The sequence below is a fragment of the Strix aluco genome, chromosome 8 (genome assembly GCF_031877795.1).
Source record: "Strix aluco isolate bStrAlu1 chromosome 8, bStrAlu1.hap1, whole genome shotgun sequence".
NCBI lineage: Eukaryota > Metazoa > Chordata > Aves > Strigiformes > Strigidae > Strix > Strix aluco.
In genome coordinates, this window is record NC_133938.1 from 24484709 (window position 1) to 24500649 (window position 15941).

At 36.2% G+C, this 15941-nt stretch overlaps 1 protein-coding gene across 3 annotated transcripts in view; it reads right to left on the bottom strand.

Annotated features, from left to right (window-relative positions):
- CAMSAP2 (calmodulin regulated spectrin associated protein family member 2) overlaps positions 1 to 15941 on the bottom strand; it is an 89052-nt gene that overhangs the window by 11644 nt on the left and 61467 nt on the right. For all 3 annotated transcript variants that reach the window (XM_074832710.1, XM_074832712.1, XM_074832711.1), the window contains 5 exons: positions 8812 to 8905; positions 7660 to 7753; positions 3516 to 3586; positions 2941 to 3010; positions 185 to 2396 (listed from right to left, as the gene is read on the bottom strand). In XM_074832710.1, coding sequence (XP_074688811.1) covers positions 185 to 2396; positions 2941 to 3010; positions 3516 to 3586; positions 7660 to 7753; positions 8812 to 8905 — 2541 coding nt within the window. The remainder of the gene's footprint in view (positions 1 to 184; positions 2397 to 2940; positions 3011 to 3515; positions 3587 to 7659; positions 7754 to 8811; positions 8906 to 15941) is intronic.

A 15941-nucleotide genomic window follows, 5' to 3' on the forward strand; every position in this document is an offset into this window, starting at 1 on the left:
GCATGGTAGAATCTCACCACTCTTATGACCATCAAGTGCAAGAGATATGCTTGTACATTCAGAGTTGCAGAACCATCTGCTTTGACTTCAATGGAAAGCCATCACTGAAATCCTTATCTGAATTAAGAAGTTCCCTTTCAAAGAAAGCTTAATAGCAGTCATACACATCCACTAGTTCTCTTACCTTAAAAAAGAATCCACAACACACTTTCTGGTCATCCTCAAACTGTTCTCTATCACTCTCACCTTCATATTTCTCAACAGATACTTCATTTTTTTCTGGTGGCTTCAAATCTGATAGGGAAACTTCAATTAAGTTAGCTGTTTTGGGAGCTGGTGTTGGTAAAATTGGTTGACTTAGTTGATCTTCATTTGGGGTGAGGCATACAGTTTCTGTGATAGGCTGAGATAATACTTCAGAAACATTAGATTCAATAGGCTTAATCTCCTTTTCCTCCAACTTCTGTTCACACTGTTTCAGCAATTTTGGTCCTTCTTCTTTTGCTACCTCTTCTGTAGGCTTGACTTCCTTCAAAAGATTTCCCCTTAACTGAGGTTCACCTATATGTTCACCATCATCTCCAAAGCAAACAAATGATCTAGTCTGAATGGGAACCTGACTTGGAGAAAACCTCCTCAATCGGGGAAGACTATCCACAGACCGCGGGGCGGTCAAGGTACGATTTAGAGGTGTTATTTTCAGCTCATTTGGCCTAGGAGTCCTTTGCATTTTAATGTGAAAAGAGGCATTCTTCCTGTTGGAAGACTGTGGAGATTGATGTGTAGAGCGAGGAGATTCCTGTGAGAAAGGTGCAATGGGAGATGGAGTTCCCATTTGCCTTGATGAAGTCTTAAAGTCCCGAATCTGCTTCTGAGGAGAAGGCTGAGGAGGAGAAATAACCCAAGCCTGTTGCTCTCTCATCTGCATCAACATCTCCTGTTGAAGGGATAGACGTTGCATTTCTTGTTGTAGAAAGTGTAGGGAAGAGTTTAGTTTCTCAATAGATTTTGTATATTCCAAGATATCTCCTTCATTAAAATTTTCTTCTGAGGGGCTTGCTAAATTCCAGTGCTTTTCAGCATCCATAGGAGTAGCAGGAGATTTTAGCCATTTGCTATGAGAATTTTCAGGGTTTTCTTTTATTAATTCTGAAATCTTACTAGTTTGTTCATCTGATTTTTGAGTTTCTTTTTCTTTCAACCGATTACTGTCAGTGAATACCTTCTCATCTTCAGCTCCTGCTGCTTCTTCTCGGAGAGGTGATACTCCATCACCTTTCTTTTTCACAACATTAAGGAATGCTGTCCTTCCCATTTTCTGCCGCTGCTTCGTGAACGCAGCTTCAACTTTCTTCTTCTGTGCTTCAATGGCTCGCCTCTTTTCTTCTAGCTTCATCCTAAGATGTACCATTTCAGAAGCCAGTAACTGTGTAGTGTCCCTTCCTTGAGGAACAGATGTCTCCTCAGGAATATGATTCCAAGCAACCACATGAGGGATGTTGAGCTCAGAACCTTCTGGTGTGGTTTTCTGAGAACTGCTTCCACTGCTTCTACTATCTGTGTGATTCAACTTCCTGAATTTCTGCTCTGCAAAACTAGTCATTTTAACCCCTGAACTTGAAGAAGCACTGCTGCCGGCTTGTGATTTAGTACTTACTGAGCTGGGACAAGGGCTTAATTGATCTCTGTGATTGCTAGCTCGCATGTCATAATCCTGAAGAAATTTAGATGGTTCTTCCATGTCAGAGTCCATGCTTACAGTATAATCTCTCAAAGAAGAATCCTCATCCATCGTCTCTGGAATATCTTCTGAAGGGACATGTATTCCAGTATCTACTTCTGTATTGTCAGTCACAGGACTTAGAGCACCTTTTGTGTCTGTAATTGTATCAGGGGTAGACTGATTTGGTTTAATGTTTGAATTCAAGATGCTCATTTCCTGATTGTGAAGAAAGAACCCATTTGTAATTTGGTCTGGTTGGATAACTCTGGGAGATTTTTCAGTGTCATGAATTATCTGCAAAGCCTCTTCAATGCTTGGTGTCTCAATCTGATTGCCAAAATCATCCAGAACTGCCCTGTTTTGCAAAGCTCCGTTTGGAAACCTGTAGTGGCTGCTCTCATTGGCATTTTTGTGATTTGCGTTAAGAGACTGATTGGCTTTCATGTCTTTATGAGCTATCGTGTCCTTTTCCTCTTCAATATCTTGATTTTCCTCTTCTCCATTTACTGGTTTGAAAGACAGATTTTTTCTAATATGTTTCGGCATGCGGTTGATGTTTAGTGTAAGGCCTTCATTGCTCACAGACCTCGTAATTCCTTTGTTGGGAGTAGACACTGGAATGCTTTTTTCTTTGTCAAAAGAAATGTCAAATGAAACTCCATGTAATGATGACCTAATAGAGATTAGAATAAAGGTATTAACTCAGCAACTCATCATTAATAATGATGAAATATTCACATTCGGTTTTTAAATTACTTCAAGATTATAGTATTAAAGGCACTGTTAGATGTACTGTATTTTGCCTAGCTTCAAATATAATATATATTTATATATATTCAGTAAAACAAAAAATTCAGCCTGATTGTTCTTACTATCCACAAAATAATACAAGTTTCAATGCTACTGAGCTCATTAGCCATGTCACTCTTACACTTATAATTGATCGCGATGAGTAAATGTGAACATATTTAATGTCAACAATTCAAATCTCAAATATACATCATTTCAGTGTAAAAAATAGATGATTTATTTCTGAAGTTTGTTTCCAATTACCAAGTTCTTAATCCATGATACAGTTTTCTCTTTATATTTTTGCAAGTCACTTACAAGAATTCTTATTACAGGATTCTGAAAATCCAAACTACAATGGAGCACATTACTATTTATGACCAATAAATAATCATTTTTTAACCAAGTTGTACAGTAAGACTACTTACCTTTTTTCTTTGGGCCACGTCCCTACATACCCATCTACATAAGACATTGATGTGGACCTTCTGATGACTCCTAAGTGAAATTAAAATAGAACCCAAGGTAACTGCTATGAAAAATTATTTTAACATAACCTTCTGTTGCTTTAACAAGTTAGTTTGCTTCACTACTTAGAACACTACAACAGCAAAAAAAGTGGTTTAATATTGAGAATACAAGTAGAGCAACTGAGTCAATTTCATCCTGAATATATATTATACCCCTCATCCCTCAAAGAATTTACTATTGAGTAAAATATACTACAAATGCTACTAAAATATACTACAAATACTTGTTGTAAGCCATATTCCACATAATCAAAACAGAAGTCAGATTTAAAAAAATATACACAAGAGGTACAAACACAAACTTCCCATTTGTACATTTATAAATTTCAGAACTCATTCATTAGCCTTTCATGTAAAGCTCTCCTAGTAATTTCTGCATAAATAATGTTTGAATAAATATAAGCAAGATAGCAATTTACTCAGAAGACAACACCTTGTCTCATTGCCTCTTCCACCCATTTGTAAATTGTTACCTGGAACAGATGAATAAGGCTGCTGGGGTGTATGCGGTTGGTGAGATGGTGTATAAGTTGGACTTTCCAATCTATAAAGCAAGAGAAATTGAGTTACAAGTAATATATCAGAAACAACGTTACAAAAGGGCAACCAGGCTTTATGTCCTGGACCAACATAAAAACAGATTTATTTTTTGTGACAGGGAAGAAAGTGAGGTGTAATTATCTTCTTGAAATATTAATTTATTAACTAAGAAGAGAACACTGTTGTTACCTTTAACTGGACCTAATGCAGATAGGCCAAAAAGTAAAAAGGGTATTTATCCTACACAAAGGGCCACAGAGCAGCGTTAGTTTTGTTAACACACTTGTGTCCTGATTTATTTCACATAAACGTCATTATTAGAAGGTTCTTGTTTTTAGGTTTGATTTTAGCAAAAAAACGCAAACATAAGCATGAACAAAATGAGGCAGTTCCTGCTGACCTCAAAACTGAGTTATTGCAGCTAATACCACATACTTTTCATGCATCTCTTTTCAGCTGCTTAGTCTGAAACTTCTACTTTGTCTGGACTGCAACATGCACTAGAAGTGGATAAAGGAGGTTTTGTGATAGACATGACTTTATAAATATAAAAAAGTATATTCACTACTGAAACAGTAATTACAAAGATTTCCTCTGTTTCTACTTACAACAGATACTTTTTTTTGTTTCATAGAGAAAGTCTGTAGTAGCTGTAATAATCCGGAGTAGGATTAACATAATTCAGTGTTTTGATCAAGGTGCTTCTTCAGGATCAGAACAAAGACACATGCATAAAGATGCATGCATTTGTATGTAAAACACTTCTAAAGAAGACAGACTTCAAAAACACGCTGGATTAAATCCTTTCATGTTTTGAATTTTGTTCACTGAGTTGAAGAGCACACTCCCAAACTCCCTTTTTTAAATCTGTAGTTTTCAAAATATTTGTTTAGTGCTTTTATAGTTTATACACAGTATGCTGCAGAAATGTTTCTAAATAATATTTGTGTGAAGGATAGTCATATCGATTTAAGAAAAATATTGTTGTTTTATAATCTACAAAAACATCTTTCCTAAGTATATGTTTAATTATTCAAAATAGGTTCTCAAATTCCTGATTTTTTATGTTAATAACACTACACACTAGCTACATGACATATCTGTTTTAAATGGCATTTGAGATTTCTGTGAAAAATTAAAAATCATAGATATAACGTCTGTAAGTTGTCTTAAATGAAAAGCATGCTTTCAAATTTTCATTCAGCAGCCTGTGAAAATTTGCTACCACAAAGAAAATCTATACACTTAATTTTCCTTCAAGAAAAGACTGATTTTGGCACCATGACTGTGGTTCCATGGCAACCTCAGACATTGTAACTGCTTGCTGCTACAGTCCCACTCCCTCCTCTGCACTGGATCTGGCTCTCCATCCCATCCTCTGAGTCATTTCAACAAGCTAAGCCAACAGAAAAACATTCACTTTTTCCAACCAGATTAGTTTTTTCTGTCTTTGTGCACTGAAATGACAATGTTAAAACACTCAAGGGGGCAGGAACGTGGAGTCAGGACAAGGAGGAAGGCCAGGACCACGACGTCCTGCAGTCAGGTCTTTTCTGCCAGGGAACCTGGCAGCCTGCGTGTTAGATTCCTACCATCTGAGATAATTTCTTAGGCCCCTCCTTTGTCCTACAATGCAGTGAACTACAATCAAGTACACTGGTTTATGAGGAAAGATATGGCTCTTTCTTTTACTCATGGATGGCTCTCCTAATACTCCAATACAAAACCATATCCGTCACTTGTAAAGACACTAAAACAGTGTTGTGATGAGCTAGTTCAATATGCAATCCACCACTCATAAGGGGTTCACAATGATTTTTACTATATCTCTGAACATGTGTCAGGAAACATGAGCAATATTACAGAACACGTTGGTGTCAATTTACAGACTGGATAGTTAAATCTGGAGTGGTAATGACACTAAGAAACATAAAGGCTTTTGTAAGTGTTTAGGAATTGAATTTAGATGCTTATCATAAAAATTCCAATCAGTCCTCTTCTGTTTAGAGGCCAAAAGCCATCTGCACAGACAAAATGTACACACTTTGAGAAAAGGTAGATTTATTTGGATGAAAAAGCTATTATGTTACTGACAGAATTTGTCAGTGCAGGGATAAATGCATGGTTAATGGCTTTAGCTGTGGGGACATTTTTTTTTTTTTTTAATTTTTTTTAAAAACACAGCCAAGGCTACAGATAGGCTTCTCCTGTGGTGGTGTCCAGTACACAGCTACTAACTTTTTTTACCTTTAAAGAAAATATCCAGAGTGATCACTACAGTACAAGAATAAGTATGGCACAGAACTCTGTTTCTTCAGTTTAATTTGTTTTTAAGTGTAACTGACATATGATTTAACTATCTTCATAGAACTAAAAGATAAGTCACTGAAGTTTTGTTCATGAAGTGCTCTAAAAGAGGAACATCAGGTTGGAAGCCACATACAAATAGTGATTTTTACCACAAACCTTTGTTTGTTCTGTAGAACAGTCATAGCTACAAGCCCTTTGTTGTACTGCTTGCAGTGATTTTGCAAGGTGCGAATGGCCTTGGGAATCCCTGTTCCAAAAGAGACGTTCAAAACTACTGTTTCTTGTTCTCCTGGCTTATATGCTCAGTTTACACTAAAGTAACTTCATTGTCTACAAGGGAAACACTTCAGATACACACAGGAAAAAGATTCGGAATCACAGCATTTAATCGTAGTAAGAAATATTACTCCCTGATTAAACTCAGCATAAATTCATAAAGGCTAAAAAACCCAAATCCCCAAATCAACTAAACCCACCCACCCTTCCCCCCCCAACCCCATCCAAAACAACAAAAAAGGCTGAACAGGATTAGCTAGGTTGGCAACCAACAATTTGCTGAATATCCAATTAAAATGGTAATTTTACTCTTCTCTGTGTCAGTTCAGACACAATAAACCTTTGCACCCAAATCATAAATACAATGCAATGCTACCCCTCATCCACTATGTTCAGATCAGATCACTGGAATGCTTTCTCTACCCTGCCAAAAGAAAGATTAAAAAGAAGGCCTAATGTGTAACTTCTGTCTCTTATCATAAAATCGTTTAGGTTGGAAAAGACCTTTAAGATCATCGAGTTCAACCATTAACCTAGCACTGCCAAGTCCACCACTAAACCATGTCCCTAAGTGCCACATCTACACATCTTTTAAATACCTCCAGGGATGGTGACTCCACCACTTCCCTGGGCAGCCTGTTCCAATGACTGACAACTCTTTCAGTGAACGTATTTTTCCTAACATCCAATCTAAACCTCCCCTGGTACAACTTGAGGCCATTTCCTCTTGTCCCATCACTTGTTACTTGGGAGAAGAGACCAACACCCACCTCGCTACAACCTCCTCTCAGGTAGTTGTAGAGAGCTCCCCTGAGAAACGAATCAAATGTTTGATCAGCTAGAGAACACAAGGGAAACAGGATGTTTTTATATTGCTTCCAAATCTGTAATAGTAATACTAAAAATAATTTTACACATGTATCCACAAAAAATACAAATAATGCAAAACATATTTAACAAAGCAGTTAGCTTTCCATTCTTGATGCTCACAAGAAGCATTGGAAGTGCATCATAGCATAAGTATTTTCTTTTACCTATTTAACCTTCATGGTACTTAAGTACCATAATCAGACCAAATTAAAACCACCACTCAGCAGTTTTCTTGCTGTTACCTTAGTTTACTTTTTTTACCTTTTTTGGAAAATTACAGCTCTTTCAGAGCAGACTTGGGTCAGCAGCACCATATGAAACTGAAGAGGACAAGAAGGCCACGTGACACTTCTCTGCTCAACGGTAAGGGTCATTTTGGAAACTGGTAAGACAACAGCATGCTGTCCAAGTGACAAACATGAACATGTTGCCTGCCATGCAACGGGACAACAGGGGGAAGTAGCTGAACTATGGGATCTTCCACAAAATTCTACAGATTATATTTGGTAACTCAATCCTTGAGCATTGCAAAAAGGCAACAAAACTAAATAAAAAACTGTGATAGATTTTGAATAGAAAGGAAAAGATTGTGAAACGGTACTACCGATTCTCTGACATTACCTGGCTACGAAGTCAGAACCAGATGGGCCATCCACATAATTTCTTCTGTTAGCATTCAAGCTGTGAGCAGAAGCTGCATCTTTTGCAGGTTCAGCTGCCAGGAGGAACAAAGCTCAGGTAATTATAGTTTAGTATTCAGTTAAAATCCATAACAGAAAAGCTGTCTGAAATAATCTGAAGTAATGATTTCCAAAGATTTAAGGAATTCTCATTGGTCCCATTATTTCGATTAAAACCCAGTCACTTCCTATCAGCTTTACCTCCTCCAAAGTTCACATATTGGCACTAATTAAGGAAATAGAGAATGACAAAAATTACTAGAAAAGGCAAGGGAAGAATAATAAAGGTAAAATACTGAAAAAGAGCCACAAACTTAAAAACAAGGATTTTTTTTTTTAAACAAAAACATTCTTCTTCTGGAAGAAATTTTCCTAATAAAAAATTTCTTCCTAAACCCTTAGACTGACTTTTCAGCTAGAAAATAGTATTTTGGTCATATCCTAAATTAGTGAGCAATATTTAAAAGATTTAAATCAGATTTGTATGTGCTATAAAAGCATACAAATGAAAAAAAGATACACAAGCCACTCAATGAAAAATTCTTCCTAGCTCTCAGAGAGAAGCACAGCACTACACCGTGACTCTGTACTCATTAACAGATCTCAAGATCTACTTGAAAGGTGGATTTTTAAATATGAGAATTTACTGATCGAAGTCTGTGCCTTTGCACCCAGGTACAAAATATAATTTTACAATTAACTATCTGTCCACTTTCCCCAGATTTATGTTCCTTTCTCTTGGTACCTTCTCCTCCATTCTACAGGCTAAATTTTGTTCTTGGCTCCCTATTATGTTTGTGATCCCTGCATGAGCATACATGGATTCTAGGCTTATTTAGGTCAGGAAAATTTGCAAGTCATTATACCACAACAATTTAAATGAGTTTTTGGTAATAGACTACAACATCTAATTATGATTTATGAGATGAGACGAAGATTAACACAAGGTAGGAGTACTTTGCTCCTTCTTTAAGGGGGTTGTACACTGCCAAATCCTGTTAACTAAAATATTCACTGTATTTGTGAACACAATGGCCATTTATACACGTACATATTAAAAACATGCATATTAAAACATTCCTAATATAATTACCTTGAGGATGTACAACAACACGAGGTTGTACAAATGATGGCTTCACCACTTCAAACCACCAGAACAATTCTGCCATGAACACCATGTAGTTGCTCTACAAAAAAAAAAAAAAAAAAGGAGAAATTTATATTAAAACACAGGCCTGCAAATATATAGATTAAGCAGCATTCCGGATATGCCTCTGCATTTCATCCAGTTTACAATCTCTTCTCTGCTGATTTCTTAGGAAACAAGATCAGTAAGACTGATCTATAGTACCAACTATCTAACACACATAACTTGACCAGACTCTAACTGAGAGTTGAAATGCTTCATAGTAAGCATATGCTCAGGCCCAATTATCTTTCAGGCAGGGTGGAGAGGTACAGGATGAGTGGAAAAAGATGCCTGTCAAACAGATTAGCCATTTCCATAAATAGAGTAAGGAAAAGCCCATTGTTTTGCAAAGCTAGGCAATAAATTTTTCAGAGCTTTTTAACAATGAAAAACTCTGGTAGCCCTTAGTTTTAGTGTAGGAATTTTGAATCTGATTTAGGTTTTTGTGTCAAGTGTGTCCTTTTTGCCACATTTGTGAATATCTACCCAAATTTACAAGTCCTTAATGCAAACAAAAACCAGCAGCAGTGTTTGTTCGATGCAGGCTAGAACAAGGTTTTAGCTCCAAAGATTTATGCGCACTTAATACACTGTCAATGTATCTCCCTACTGAATTTTTCCATTACACAGCTACGAAACACACCAGTGTGGAAGCCATCAGATTTAACACAAGGGGAAATAGAGGTGAAAAACAAGAAACAACTGGTGACATGAATGGTAGAGGAAAACCAGGCAGAAGCAGTTACAGCACTTTCTGCTGCAAGAATATATGATAAGGAGTGCAAAGACACCAGCAGGTTTGTTGACTGTGGAGGCTGTTCAGAGGCCAAATGATCACAGTCCTAAGCTGTCCATAAGTCCATATGGTTCAGTGCTACTTCATACCTAGAAATATCAACTGAATGAGATCAACACGCACCCAGGCCTGAGCTGGCTCAAGCAGGTGCAGACTTGTGTCACCGGTCTTACCAAGTCTGAAAAAGTAAACAATACAAACCTCTACTTACGCATTAAATTGGGAAACCATAATTAAACAACTTTTTTACAATAGTTTGTTTAAACAAGTCTGATAAAACCCAATAATGTCTAGTTAACAATACTTACAAAAGCAAGTGTCCTTTGTCACTTTTTTCATATCATTAACACTTAATAATTTCAAATATCCAGTTCATTTTCTCCACTTTATGCTATTTTCATTTAACATTTCCCACAGCTTAAATGGAAAAATATAAATTACCAAAATTATTATTTTTTACAAACTAACAACATCAAGAGCACTTGCAACTTACAAAGTCATATTGAAAACCAGAAACATATTTCCATGTGATCTTTTTTAAAAATAAAGCTTTCTTAATATTTGGTTCTATAAAACCTTCTGTATTTGAGAAAATGAGCATTTTTACACTAAACTATCAGGCACTTGCTCTCTTTTTATTCTTCTTTGAGAATGAAATTAAGTGAAAATAGTCTCTCAGGGAAAGTAAGAATTTAATTACTTGCTTCAGAGAAGAATTTCAAAGGAAAGCAACATCTCTTCTAAGTTTTGTGGTAACACAAAGAAATCAGAGGTGATTTAGAAAAAACAATTACCTAATTTTTTTTCTTCTTTTTTTTTTTTTTTCCTTTTAAACAAAGATGGGGAAAATCTGCTTACAAATAAAAGATGTTCGTTGAGTATATAATATTACATGATATGGACAGAATCACTAAACCCATTCACGATAAAACCCAGGGCTTGTGCTGGTCTTCTCTACTTGCTTTGGCTTCTGCCATTGCCAAACTGTTGTGGGAAACGGGATACAGTGCCAGGTGGACCTTTCATTTGATCAAGGACAGCTGTCACTTTTTTTTATTAGAATAGTCAGCTTCTACATTTTCTGTATGACTGAAGATGATCTTCAGTACAGACTTTGCTATTATAGATCTTTAAACACACAAAACATTCTCATTAGCAGAGGATGGGACATTTTTCTAATTTCCAGCCCTTTGTTAGCCATAAGGCCTTCCCTTGTCTCCAAGAAAATCTTGCTGCAGAGTAAGAGCTGCATTTGGGCTCCTTCAATAAACACATGTGGTCTTTAAAAAAATAGTTTAAACTTACAAATAGTTTACTCATTCAATTTCACAGAACTCTCTAGGAAAGTGACCTACATACCAACATCGATGTTACTTATTTTCTGAAGGATTTTTAGAAGAATGAGGGGTATTAAATACCAGCTAATAAACTGCAGAGTTATAAGGGTATAGCAAATGACTGAAGTGACAGTTCTTTAACAAATATCAGACAAATTCCAAAAAAGTAAAACCAGTGGTACATGGTTTCTATTTTAGCTTTTTGTCCAATGAAAAAATTTTCTGGTTGATTCAGGCATCTATATGGCTGCAAAGTCTGTAAGTCTTCTGTTGTCAATTCATCAGCTAAAGGAATAAAATCGAAGCAGAAAGATAAAGCTTTTTGTGACCCAGTAGGAAAGAGAAGAAAACTGCTTTGTGTTCTGTGATGGACCCATTAACTTTCCACTGCATAACTATATAAATATGCAAGACTGCTCACATTCAATCTTTAACTGTGTATTTGAGCACACCTGGTGTGTGCCCACAGAGGACGTACTCAAAAATTGTATCCAGGCTACATAAGACTTCTATTTAAGACTTTTGACAGCTTCACTATGTTTTCAGTCCTTTAAATGTCAAATTCCATTGTGGCATTAATTTTGTTGCCTTAAAAATATGTCCCCTCACATCTTGGAGTGAGAGCAAACATTTGACAAGAAATCTAAATAAAATGTCATTTTATTCCAGAAACAAACCACAGGCATTAGAGGTAAGAACATCTTTTTAAAATAATAAAAAATTTACAACAAAAATTATTTAATAATAAATGAGATTACCTCAAAATTCTGTATCAGTAAATTTGAAAATACAGTTTTAAATATCTATTTGACACTTTTGATTCAGATTTATTTTTATAAGCCTTTGCTCCAGCAAAGGGATACTCTTAGCCTGAAAGCAGCTCACACTTTAGTATACGGTGAAGGGATCAGCCAGATGTTGCCATAGTTATTATATACAAGCTATAAATAGACCAGGGAAAAACCCCTGTTCTCTGCTTATTCAGCACAACAGAACTGAATGAGGAAAAGTTCATAGCAAAATCTTTTCCATTCAAAGAACATGTTAAGCACAGCATCACACACTGATTTCATTAGGAACCAATATACGTAAAGAAAAAAAATCAGATGTACTTCTCAGACAAAATATGATTTTTAACACTACAATTTCTACAGTTTTCTCTTTATATTCCCCCTCCCCTTGCTTCCACTCAAACTTTTACATTTTTAACTTGATTTTTTTTTACTATAAAAAATGAATTATACAATGTTTTAATCATAGCTTTGTCCCCATCTAAAATATTGTAATTACATACTCCAATTCTTATGTTTATGTTAAAATGCTACATTTAATCACGTGACTATTTTATGAAGGACTCAGATATTCCTTCTGAGAAGATCTTCTGTGCAGTCCTAAGCTACTGCAAGACATCTTGATGTTCCAAAATCACCAAAGCAGTATTTACCGAAGTAAAAATGAAACTGTTGGCTGCACAGCCCACTTAGAACTGAGGCTACTTTAGATGTTTGATAGTGAAACATCATGATGAAAACTGCATTTTCTCACAAGTTTTTTTAGTCAGAAAGGGATGTAATAATAATGATCAAAGGGGAAGACTGATGATTAGTTACTTAATTTTTTGGAAAAACTAAATGTGGCTCTACAGAACCCTGCTATCCACACCTAGAAAGAATGTAGATAGTATTTCCACAGATTTTGCCTTGATTATGCCAATAAAATTTCTAATAGCTCATCACATGATTATCGCATGCACTTATACACAAAAATATTCATAAGTGTAACAATATTTTAATGGTACTAAAAAATAACTAATCTCTGAGCAGTTCAGACTGGCTCAAAACCACTGAACAGCAGATGGCAGACTTGCAGCTTCATAAATGCTTTGCTGAACCTTTTGGTTTAATTTTTTCAATTTGATGTTTGCAGACTCTTCATGAGTTGTATGTAGTCAGCTGTACTACTGGTTACATTTTATCTATTGCATTTTCTGATACTGTACAATAAAATCCTTCTCTTTAAAAGATTTTTGAAAATTATCTTTTGGAAATTTTTTTTTCCCCATATTCTGAGTATAAAATCTGAAGTCATTACTTCCTTCTGTATCAAAGGGAGATATAAGCTGGCTTGTTTTATAAAATTTTATAAAAAACCCATTTATTTTCTTTAATATCTCTATTATTCCTTCACAATTTAAAAATTACAATTAATTTTAAAATCAAATTAGCTAACAGAAATAGTACATCCAATCTTGGCACTTAAAATAAATTATATCCTTCTAATATTGATAGGTTTCAGATTTGCATATTTATAGAATAATAGCTACAAGGTCATATATACAAATGATACAAATAATTCGTAATCAGGCTCAAATCCACTAAAATTGAATGCAAAAACAGCCATAGATGCTTTTAGGAATTTTCCCAAAATGAACATAAAAATACACTGTAAAATTTATATCACGATGCACCTTAAAATCTCTGGTCTGTAGGCCAGGAAAGTTAACTCAAATGCAAATCCATAGTTCATATGTATAAAAGTGCCAACATAAATGCGTGAAGACTGAAGAAAATTTGAATGTTTCAAACTCTCTGGAGAAGGCCAAATGACAGTTCTGTGTATGATCCACGCACTACTAGTTTGTCATATCTCCTGCCACAGGTTAATAAATGCCACAACAATGCAAGTTGAAAACTCCAGTATATCTTGTTTCAGACCAGAACAAAGAAGTGGGAAAACTTGCCAGTTAACACCAGTGAAAGCAAACCACATAGCTTCCCTTTAAATAATGAGTCAGGAACATTTGGTCCCTCTCAGGAGGGAAATCTTCTCTTAAAGAACTGTTCCCTGGTTCCTTTTCATTCCTGATCCTGAATCCTTTTAAACCAGCCAGATGGGTATCAAATCCCTGGCCTGACTCCCACCCTATGTACCTAACTGCCTCACCAAACACAGCCAGCTGCTCTCTCAGGTGCTTCAGGAATCCACCAGCACCTTTACAGGGACTTCAGCTGCAAATTCAGGCATGGGTTGGCAGCCTGATTGGCAGTGGTTTTTTTCACTGAGATTGGAGGGAAAGCTGTACAACATGGGTGGACATCATGTGGCCCTTAATTTCTAGGATTTATCTATGTGAGGTATTTGAACACTATTTTTCACATCTCAGAAGACATGGTGCTGATTATAGCTTCTGCTTACATTGTTCCCAAAGTCACCATCAACATTACATCAGAAAGTGCAAATATTTGTAACTGCTCAAGTGCAATGAATGTTTTCAGTATAAAACCATCTTTTAGATATTACATTCGCCTATTCAATTCAGCAGTGGGGAAAAAAAAAAAAGGAAGTTCTGGAAACAGCCTCTCCATCTGGCCTACTGGACCTTAGTGCAAATGTTTGTTCTGTCTGCTCTCGTTAGTAACCAAGTGCAAAAATAAGGTACCTATTCCACGTGCTTAGTTGTGATTCTGCACAGTTTATAGTCTGGCTCCCCACAGACAGCAATCGTCTCTCAGATTTCCCTTCATTTCACGTTCAGAAAGCTTTCATTCTGAATAAATGTGTCTTCTGCACGAATTTGGGTGAACCAACTCTACAGTTATCAGAAAATGGCAACCAAAGAGAGGAAGCATCTATGCTGAGGGGCAGCATGTAGAAGTCTTCCAAGAACTTGTGGCCCTGTTAAATCCCCAAGAAACCCCATGCTCAGAACTGCAGGACTCAGCCAGATCTGTACAAGGCCATCAGCACATGCAAGTATCAACAACAGGTTGTATAACCCTAACCGTGCCCACAAGCTGTTATATGCAGACAAAGAGTACACAACTATATGTATATACATACCTAAAGAGGCAAGTGGGTTTCCTCTTTTAGAAATACTTTCAACATATGTCTCACATGACAAATGGAACGTGTGAGATGCATTTTTTTCTTTCTGTTCATGGGACCATACAGGTCCCTTAGAACATCCTTTCAGGAACTAGACTTTCCAGAAGACCTTTATTCAAGCCACAAATGCTACATACTAACTATTACATTGCAGTGCTAATCAACTGTTAGACCAAAGCAGTAAAGCAGTCTTTACTGTTCTGCAGGGTGGTTTGTGCTTCCTGTGATGGCACTCCATGCATGTTCTTCTATTTCTACAAACTTGTTTTTTGGATGAGACCATGTGTGTCAAGACACAATAAAAAAGCTCTTTCAGTTCTGTAGAATTTCCCAGATAGAGGTAAATAACAAGATATTAAAAAAAAAAAAAAAATCCTGTCTCAGGATAAAACTGCTTACAGGAGAAGGGAAGAAGGAGGATCAGGGCAAAAAAGCAATCTGCACAACTAAAGAGAGATCCAATATTTTTTATTCTTGCCTCTTGTTAAATATGCAGGGAGGATTCAGAAAATATTGTGATTATTTTTATGTAGTCTCTCTCTACTTGTGTTTGCCTGTCTCAAAGGAAAACAACCAAGAACCAGTATGGTCCCTTGGTGGTGCCTCAAGCATTCATGGAATGTATTAAAATATTTTTTTCTTTAACATCAGTAGCCCTGCCTTAGTAAACATCTTATGAAGAACTTCACAAATGTATTTTTCTTAGAGGAGAAGAAATGTGCAAGTGAGAAGCAACAAAACTTACTTTCTGCTTCATTTGATTATGACACATTAAAGCTGTCTAGAAATCCAGACAAAGCCTATTTCTCCCCTGCTAAAATAGAACTAAGCCAGCAGTTTAATCTGCTGCAAAATCTGAAAGCCTGTATCAAAGACTCTGGATGCTTGTTAAGTGAAGTTTTAAATTAATCTGACTTTGTTTCTGTGCATTTTGATGGGAAAGCCAAAAGCAGGCACAATCACCCTGGTGAAGTCTTGGACTAAATTTCTGTATCATATACTATCTACAACCTACC